Source organism: Argiope bruennichi, chromosome X1 (assembly GCF_947563725.1).
Source record: "Argiope bruennichi chromosome X1, qqArgBrue1.1, whole genome shotgun sequence".
NCBI lineage: Eukaryota > Metazoa > Arthropoda > Arachnida > Araneae > Araneidae > Argiope > Argiope bruennichi.
In genome coordinates this window covers 101,603,676-101,614,397 of record NC_079162.1, presented here as the reverse complement: position 1 = coordinate 101,614,397, position 10,722 = coordinate 101,603,676, and the positions used below count along the sequence as shown (strand labels likewise).

The 10,722-nt window shown below is 26.8% G+C and overlaps 1 protein-coding gene across 1 annotated transcript; it reads left to right on the top strand.

The window, feature by feature from the left end:
* The first annotated feature begins 1,675 nt into the window (after positions 1-1,675).
* On the top strand, positions 1,676-10,256 carry LOC129958255 (ER membrane protein complex subunit 5-like). The gene is made up of 4 exons (XM_056070567.1): positions 1,676-1,947; positions 4,710-4,762; positions 7,555-7,658; positions 10,075-10,256. The coding sequence occupies exons 1-4, from the start codon at positions 1,866-1,868 to the stop codon at positions 10,166-10,168; spliced, it is 333 nt and encodes a 110-aa protein (XP_055926542.1). The 5' UTR covers positions 1,676-1,865; the 3' UTR covers positions 10,169-10,256.
* Positions 10,257-10,722: the final 466 nt, after the last annotated feature.

The window sequence follows — 10,722 nt, the reverse complement described above, 5'->3', positions numbered from 1 at the left end:
AATTTTCTACCACCATTCGGTGCAGTATTCACAAACAGTAACGTATAGAATTTCTATAATGCACCGATATTATTATCAAAGAACATTTTATACAATATTTAAATAATTTGCATGGAAATGTATATTAATATCAACCAAGGTTTTGGTTTAAGTGAATAGGCCTTATTTGTATAAAAACTGATATAAAATGGGCAAATAATAGAGATGAATAGACAAGTCATAATGAGACATAAAGAAAAAGAATAGCCTCATAATATTGATCAGAGACACAATCTCATCAATTAAGGCTCCACAACACTTACTAAAATCCCTTGGAGTCGTGTTCAATAACGCTATCTTCCATATAGGTATAAGGGTTTTCTTCAAACAAGTGCTCAACACTGACTGATAGAGGCTGCGATGTCGCGGTATCTCCTCACCACTCGTTCTGCGCTTATCTGTAGTTAAGCCAGTCAGTTTTTTGTATTGCTGGCTATGCGAGGTTTGACTGTATAGAAGTTCTTAGATGGAAGCACGTTCTAGAATCGCGACTTTTGGAATGCCAGAGTTTGTCACTATGCCACTTCAGTCTTTCTTTGCATAAAAGATCAATGTAGCAATATCAATATCGGAATGCAGTTTTGTCGATGAGGATCAATGTTTCTCTTCTGAAAAAAAGTTGTTCACTGCAACGTCATCATTATATAATAAATTTTCTATTTCTGAGTAATGATGGTATCTGTTAGAGAAAAAGTTAGTATTTGTCTCTCGGCTTTGAAAACATGAACTTTTGCAACTGAAAAACAAATACATTTCTGAAGCCTTAAACTGAAAACTATGACAGTTAAATCAATTTGCTCTTTTTCATTGCAAAATTTTATCAAAACATTATACGAAGTGCTGAATGCAATCCAGAATATTTGCGTTTCAGGAATATTTATTTCTGATTTATTTCTTCAGGCAAATAAAGTGATAAAAGTGCATTAATAGAATTAAACCATCGATATGTATTTAAACAGTAAGCTTGTTTACAAAACTAAAATATTCTCTCTAGAGGATAGGAAAGGAGTAAATTTTTCAAGACTAGAAATAATTTGTGTAAATTACAAATTTTATCATATTTTTCACCTTACAAAAAATTTGCGATTTTTCTGAATGATCAATTTTCTATCTCGCCTTATGATTTAAAATATTTTTTCAAACTCTTTAGCAGTTTTAATCGAATTGTTATAATCTATATTAAAACATTCTGATCTAATCATTTAAAGCATGTTATTTTATCTTTGTTTATATAGTAATTCAAATTTCTTAAATTTTGTAACCTTTTAGTGGTTCTTGTCTATTTTAAAAAAAGGAGATGTCATTGCTGACCTCTCTTTGCTAAAAAATATTTTATATTTATAGTTTGACAATTGGAGTAAATGTAAAAAAAAGTACCTCAAACAATTCTTTATTCGAAGATAAAATAAAAATATAAGTTTATTATCTCGTTGTTAAGACTTTATTTCACCGGAGCAATCATTGGAAGAAAAAGAATTCCTATGTAACAATTAGAAAGAAGATATGTGCCGTTTTCCAATTTTTTTTCTGAATGTGACTGCATTTTGATGCTAAATTGTGGATTGTTCACGTGATCTCAACACAGTAGTCGCGTGCATCCTGTGAGAGCATCCGTTTTTCCCTACCGAAAATTCCCTAACGATGACTCTAGTATTCGTAGGCACGTATTTGCTAACATAGCGGCGAAGTTGTTGTCTTTCTTGTTTATTATTGAAATAGGCTACATGTAGTCTGAAATCTGCAATTAAGAATTCAAAACTTACATAGTCATTTAAAATACTCATGTTTCTTCTTTAAGCACAAAAGTAGTTGGCAAAAAAGTAAAAATGGTCAAAAACAGCTTAGGAAATTTTTGCGTGTTTTTGGGACTACTATCACTAATTCACGCTGCTTATTCTGCGGCACAACGTAAGTTATCATCTGGAAGTAAATATTGTCTATTTTCTTTGAATTGCGTTAATTTTTTATATAAAAATCTTGTGATATTGAATTAGAAATCGTCCATTATATTAATTACCAGCCATAATACCCATAACAGGTTATTAGACTTTCTTTTGCAAGCAGATTAGTCTTTAAATATCGAATGTTTATTGGTTTTTAGTGTTTTGATATATGAATTAGAACACCTTAATTCACAATCTCTTTAAAATGTGCAAGAAGTTTTGTTTATGTATAGAATGTAGATTTAGTTCAATTCTTTTTCTTGTGGTGACTTTTGTTTAGCTTATTTCATCTGTACTTTGTTTTCATTCTTATTTCTGTTCATTTTGTTTCCAAGAGGATCATGTAAATATTTTGTATCTGAGTAAAATGAATAGTATTTCTACCATTTTTGTGCATAACATTTTGAATATATATGCTGCCTCCCTTTTTAAATACAGAATATAGTCATGTGATGAGAAATATATATATTTTTTAATTCTGGAAATTTCTAATATGTGGAAAGTGATGTTTAAATGCTATCTTTATTAATATATGTGTTCTTATGTTGATACTTGACTATGGAAGGGTACAAATACTTCTCATGACCCCATAGTGCTTCCTTTGAGAATTGGACAAAATTTAAAGTGTTATGGATAGAAGATTAAGGATTTTAGACTGTACTTTCATATTTAAATTATACTTCCATTGATAATTTTTTGTTACAAATGTTTGTTTATAAATACTTAAACATATAGAGTTAAATCATAATCATGCTTTAATTAAGGTTTTTTTAAAAATTATTTTATTTTGGAACTAAATTTCTTTATTTCCAAGACTTAATTAGGATGATTTATTATACTGAAAATTGTGAAAGATTTATTCAATTGGGATATTCAATTCAAACCATCTAAATTGAAAACCTGTAAAGCTTCAAATTTACATAGTTTAAAATTAAAGAAAATTCTGCTTGTTTCAAGAGTGAAAGAAAATTGTTCTGTGGATGCATCTTGATAATAATGTTCATTTTATATTAAATTCATAATGTTAATTTTATATTGCATTTTTGGGATATAGACATCACATGCATGCATTTAAATAAGTTTTCTTAATTGTATTTCTATAGGATAAAATTCTAATTGTATAGAATATTTTAAATTATCTATGCACCCATTTAAATTTGTTCTTTTCATCAGAGTAGATATTTTCATCTTGTTAAAAGAAGAAAGGTATTGCATTAATAATGCTAAGCGTTAATGGGTAGCTAGTGACTAGTGCTACATTTTTTTCATTTAATAAAAATTCCATAAAATTTTAATGGTAATATCATTCTGAGAATTTTAATTTATGTATTAATTTGAATTATTCTTGCATTCCATAATTGATATTCAAATTTGAAATTTTCATTGTTACATTAGTTTGATAAACTGTTCATTTCTCTAAGATTAAATTTTATTTAAATGTGTCATGTAGTAGTTTTTGAAGATTTACTATATTCATACTTAAAATTAAGGATATTTCTTTCTTTCTTCCTTTTTTTTTTCTATAATGAACAAATGTGATAGGACACTCAGCCTCCTTTCCACTTCCTCAGTGATATATAATTTGAAATCTTATTTATTTTCCTTGAATTGCAAAATAATGAACAGGAAATTTTATGATGAAAAGATTAGCCACTTAATTCTGATAATTAACAGTGTATTTGTAATTACCTGGATTAGCTGTAGTAATCTTTAGTTTGATATCAAGCTTTTTTAAAGATTTTTTTTTTTTTTTTTTTTTTTTTTTTTATGTAGGGGAAAAAAAAAAATTTTTTTTTAATGGCATTATATGGAAGAAGTTACTAGACTAAATTGCATTATAGAGAGAAGTAATTCAGTGGTTTGATAACTGACATCCCATTATGTTGCTACTTTGGAAAGCTGTAGACTTTAATTGTTACTGGAATTCCATATTTCTTAAAACAATAAAGAAAATAAAAACTGATTTTATTTTTAAGCGAACATGAATAAAGCAGATTTTCAAGATCTTTAAATTTTGGTATAGAATAATTGATGCTACTTTAATAATTCTGAGAAGGTTTATTTATTTATTTTGTGTGTGTATGAAATTGTCATAACACATAGCAAAATCACTGATGTTAAACATTGTAAGCCAGAATCTTGCTCATGAATGTAATATTGAAGTAGGAATAAAAATTAAATTTTTGAAGATCTCTAAATCTAATTTTTTATGTTCATTTGAATTTAATAACTAATATGAAAAATATATATATATATAAAACTTAGCCAGTTATTTGAATTAAGCTCTTTAACTAAAAATTTTTTTCTTTTGAAACAAACAGACAACTCTTCAATACCAAGTATTTTGAAAAATATTGGTTATTTCTTGGGGTAGGTTCTCTATGAAAATAAAACTGACAAAATTTATTTGATATTTTTGTTTTAAAATTTAATAATTAGTTTTTCGCTAAATGTATTTATTAGAAAATGCTTAACTTTTATAACGTTAGTTAGCATAAAACATTGTCGATGTAAAACTATTTTGTTTACCTCTTTCATTTTTATCAACAGTTTTGATGTGTATGCATCTAAATGTTTATTTCTATTTTTTTTATAAATTCTTATCCTTAATGCAAATGATGCTTAATTCATATATTTATTATCCATTTATAACTATTTGTTAGTGTTACTATTATGCAAAATTTATAATTTTGTTTTTGTTACTTATTCTTTGAAATTTTTTTTTAGATAGAGCATATTTAAGATTAATCGAACAAACTTTTGAGAGTTTACCATGTGATGTAAGTACTTTTCTTTTTTCAAAAATTCCTGAAAATAATCTATAAGATGTATTATATAGCAATTATATTAGCATGCTGATTGCAAATTGTAAACTAATTCACAGTTGGTAGTTTTGTTTTGATTACAAGTTATCTTGCAGATACTTTATTAGGCATTACTTGTCATGATATTTTATCTGTACTATATTTAAGGTTAAGAATAAGAAAATCTTTTTCTAATCAGATTGATTTCTAAGACCAGAAACCTGATATTTGCCTTGGCTGTTAACATATAAATGTTTTAACAGGGTTGCCACAGCACTGGGAAAACATAGGGAATAGAAAAATAATCTAAAAAACAGTAGAAATGCTGGGGATTTTGAAATTTATTTTAAAAATTGGAAAATGGCGTGGATTTAAAAATTTCTTAGTTTTTTTCATCTAAAAAAGTGCCAATCTTTTTTAGCATTTCAAGAATAAAAGATCATTACAATAGCTGCAAAATCTAAACACCATTCATGACTGTTGAACTGCAGAACCTCATCCTATTTCTATTTCCTTTTTTTTTCTGCTGCATAGATCAGTCCAATTTCCAAGACTTAAAAAAAAATGTTAGAATAGTAGCTACAAGCTACTTGAATACTATTGGAATTACTGAAACTGAAAAAAGATACTGTTAGGATTTTATATTTGTGTAGAATACTAAAAAAAAAAAAAAAAAAAAAAAGTACATATATAATAAGTACATAAGTTGAGTACATATATAAATATTTTGCTGCATCTTATTTAAACCCACATTTATTGGAAAACTATCAGTATCATTTTAAAAGTGAATGGTTGATTCGCTGAAGAGATTTGTTTTGGTATGCAAAATTAACACATATGAGATATTATGAAGCTTTAGAAAAGCAGTAAGTTCATGGGGAAAAAGAGAATCGAACAAATGCAAAGTAGCTTTGCAAACTAAATTGTTGCAAAAGAAGGAAAAAAAGAAAAAGATTGACTGAAAAATCTGCAGCAGTTACAGTAATTCAGATATAAATTGGCCGAATATATGGCTCATATATAAATTGGCAAAAAAGACTCATTTATTATGTTTTGTTTGTTAAGCAATTGTTAAATGGTTTGTATCATGATAATAAGAATGTTATTTTGTGTTTTATTTCACTTGAGTCTTTAATTTTACATGACTTTAAATTAGGGAGCATGATATTAGTGCCTCGCCCTCCCGTGCAACATGTGAATTTGTCTTGTTAAATTCTAGGCAATAATTAAATGATTTTTTTATTGTTTGTAAATATAAACATTCATTTAATACACTCTTATTTTGGGTAATTTGTAATATTGAATTGTTACTTCCATTTTCTTTTTACAATGATAAAAATTGGATAAGGGGGTATTGCTATTCTATTATAGCTAGCACATATGTGCTGTTTGTGAATTTCTTCTTATGGTGCATATAAATGCAGGTTAATATTTTTCCATGTTTGAGTGGCAACCCTGTTTTATTACCTCACAACAATGCCATGTAGACCATGTAAAATTGCTGACCCTCTTGTATAAGCCTCTTAGTGAATTTAAGTGCTCTTTGCTGGCTTAAACTTGCAGAATTTGTTTTCATGGATGAATATACTTATTTACTCTTATGTTCAGTATACTTCCTGTATAGATGGATTTTTTAATGTTTTTCTGTAATGAAATAAAAATTTTATTTTGTTTCAGATTCTATCTAAATACACAAAATCTTTGTTTTTTACATAAATTTTTTTAACTGTGGTCATGTGTTATTAATCATTTTTCTGTATTTATTTTTATGCATAATTTCCAAGCTGTTTTACTATTAGTTTGAAAGAAATATTAATTTGAAATTTATAAGTTAATGTAAAAGGGAATTATAAATATCTTATTGTTATATTATTTGCCTATAGTAATATGACTCTCATGTATGAAATTACACGTTTGAAATTTAAATTTTGTAAATCAAAGTAGCAGTTGATTTAACACATTCATTACTATGGGCGAAATATCTTGTGTTCTGGCAGTGTTAACTGTGGGTTAGAATTTGACTTGCATATTAACTTAAGAAAATGGGACATGTTGGTAGATGTCTACAGAATTTATATACTATTTTCTTTCTTTTGATATATTCTATTAAGGGAATACTTTCCCTACTTTTCTTTCCTTGAGCTTGCATCTAATTTATACACTGTGGTGAATGTGTTAAACAAATTTATTTGAGTAAACTCAATCGCTTAGGGTTCCCTTTAAATTCTCAAGACAATTGAAATTGACAGATTGAGACAGAAAGAAATAAGATAAGAAATAATTTCATAGTCGAAAAGTGAAATAAACTTTTTCATCTCAACAACACTCTGTTCCTAATGGCAGATAAATGTTAAAATGAGAATCATGCTAAGCAGTTTTGTTCTTACCTCATCTGAAATTATACATATTAAATTGAAGATTTTTAAATTTATTTCAATATAGTGAAGTGTATTGGAAAAAATAAAGTTATTATTAGAATTAATATTTGGCAATTCATGCTATAAAAATCACAAAAATATTAAATATCATCCAAAATAAATTTTTTTAGGTTACAATGTAAAATACAATTTAAATAGCAACTTCAAATACATTGTTAAATTCTGAATATTATAAGAGACATGTCAAAAATATGGCATTTACCTTTTAAAAGTTACAAATCATCTAATTGTTCTTATAGATTTTTATAAATTCTGATCAATCTGTAATTTACTATATACAAATGAGATATTTTTTTCATATTTATCTAAGATTTTGTTTTATTTGTCTAGATTGTTGCACAGACAATTTTAAGTCTGTTTCTGACAATATTTGGAGTGACAGTTATATCAGGGGATTTTAAAGAAATCCGAGCTGTTACTGAGTTAGAAAATAAGTAAGTATACAAAAGTGCACTTTTAGTTAATACTAGAACTGAGTAGTAGTTAAATTAATTTTTTTATAATTATTAACACTACATTAATGTATTTAATTGGATATTTGTGAGATAAAATGCTAATACTTTCCACGTATTTTCATCAATCTCTTCATTAGTCATTTGCATAAACTTTTCCTTGTATTGTGCATAATGCAATTTTCCAAACTCTATATACTTTGGAGATCTATATTATTTTTGAGTAACATCAAAGGAAGTCACTGTATTCGAGTTACAAATGTTCACCCATTCTGAATTCCCGGTCAAAGCTAAACTTAAATGTAAACCAGACTTTACAAATAATTTTAAAAGAAATTATATTTGCAGCAGTGAGGGTTTATTTATTTATGTGCATGCAGAAAAAAATATTTTGTATATAAAGTGTAGCTGTCAGAATTTTGTTAGAATATGTTTGTTTGCATTGGGCTGCTCTCTATCAGCATAAAACTTTAGTGTTATATGGAAAATAGTTATGTGCAATAATAATAATATGCAGCATTTATTTGAATTTTAAAATGACGGGGGAAATATTTGATCCAGTAATTTATGAGTTGCACTTCCTAAATCACAATTCCATTTGAAAAGCTGAACTCCAAATTCTGTCCTACAAATAAGCTTGAAATTATAAAAGTTGCCTGTTATAAAATTTTTTAAAACTTTATTTATTTGTCCCCGTTGCTTCCCCACTGCATGTTCATCATTAAATAGTATTGTAATATTTTTTTTCATGCTTTGTATATTGTGAAGTTTATAATTAGAAATTTTCATAATGTCATTGTGTTGCCAATTTGTTAAGTGTTGTTTGCTTTCACAGCATTAATTTGTATCTGTTGCTTCACTAAAATGTTTTAAATCTTTTCAGCTTTTAACATAAATATAACTAATATTTTATCAGTTAGAGGCGTATATAAATTTTGAATCGCTGTTGTAAGTTATTTCTTATTAGGATCCTAAACAGATATTTAATGATTTAATCACTTGAGGGAAATTCCAACCCAAGCAGGGTAAATATATAATTCTTTCTAAACCAGTACGAATTTGCTAGTTGAGTTTTTCTAGCATGAATGATGCATTTTATGAATTAACTTTTTTTTTCAAACTCTGCACTATGAAGTTGAATATTTAAAATTTTTGATATCACATCCACATTTTCCTGGGGGGCAATTCCTTATTAGGGGTTAAAAGTTTCCGATATGATTGATTCTTGCTGTCCTGGTGAGTGAACAAATGGTGCGAGGTTGGTTACCCCCTACCGATGATGGGAAGAGTTGTACCTTGAGTGGTGATGATCTTTAATACTCACTCATAGTTTCTGCCAATGCTGTCGTGGCATTGTGGTCATTCAGTTTTTTCCTCAGAGCGGATTGGAGTAGTTGGTTGTGATGTAACATCTTACAGCTGGTTGTGGTATAATTGAACAGTTTCCTTCCATGTTTAAGATTCTGCATTCAGTGTTTTGCTGTATTTGAGTTTAAAAAGAAATGTTATTTTATTTATGTTTTAGAAGATTTTTGATAAATTTTGTTAACTCTGATATAAGTATCTGAAAATATCATCCAGTGTTTTAAAATTCTACTCACTCTACTTTAGGGTTTAGGATTCATTTGTTCTTTTCAGTTTAAAATATTCTGTACGCTATTTTACTATGAATCAAATTATTCCCTTTATAGATCTGCCTTTTAAACTAGTATATAATTATTGCAGTGTATCACTAGTGCTTTAAAGCTGTATTCTCCTTTGAGCTATGTTATAAAATAACTTTGTGTTGCTTTACTTTTAAAGTGTAATTTGATATTTTTTGTTACTTGGTTTTCTTGATTAGTTTTAAGCTTTTATTTTATATTGTACACTACCAATCATATATTAAACTTTTTTCCTTTGTGACTCAGAGTAATCTCCATGAAGTTTATTATTTATCAAAGCTTGAGATGAGATGACATTGAATAAAGTTTGGTGATTGATTTAGATTGTTAAATTTTGAATATATATATATATATATATATATATATATATATATATATATATATATATATATATATATATATATATATATATATATATATATAATATAGAAATTAGAGTTGTATATCATTATTTTCAAATATCAAGTTATAAAATTTTATGATTAAATATTTTATTGGTGTAATTTTTTTTAACCCCTGAAAGACAAAGAAGTTTTGCGGGTTTTGAATTCAAAGTGAATGAATGTATCTAGGAATCAGATGATACTGATGTTTTATTTTGAGTATTGTTGCAGTGTACCTATTTTTTCTTGAAATGTTAACATATTGCTTAAAAATTTTTGTTGCATCTGATAGGTTCCAATCTTAATTCCATTATATCAGTGTATGATTTTTCGTTTTTTTTATTGTTATAGAACATATGAAGTGATTGGAAATAGGCCTTCATTTTATTCATTCAGTCACAGAGGAAGAGTTTTAAGTTCTGTATACACTCAAGGAAGTCTATGAACTATGTCATCTGAATTGAGTCTTCCTTTTATTTATATATTTTGTGTATTTTCAACATAAATAAATAAACAGACTTGTTTCATTTTTATTTCATGTATTGTGTTTAAAATTCTTTAACTTGTAAATATGAATTTTATTTTATAATTCCTACCTTTGAGATTGACTTCAATTATGTTTAATTTGTTAATGTTTAATATTTACTTCATTTAAAAAATTAAATTATATATTTTTTAAAATGCATTTTTATGTATATGTACCATTTTTCCATAACGATTGATTATGAGAAGTGTTTTAACATTTTGTAACATTGTTCATATTTGTGTAAAAAATTAAAGGGGTCATATTTGATATATATGGATTACAATAATTGCTGAAATGAATCATTTTATAAAATAACATAAATTTACTAGTTATAAATTTTTGCATGAATAATTTTTACTGCTTAGCAGTGTCTAGCATTGTGAATATGATTAACTCATATTTACATGACTGTTATGTAAGGCTACGTAGCAATATTCTTCAATGAATTTTCGTATGCAATATGATTTTCGATA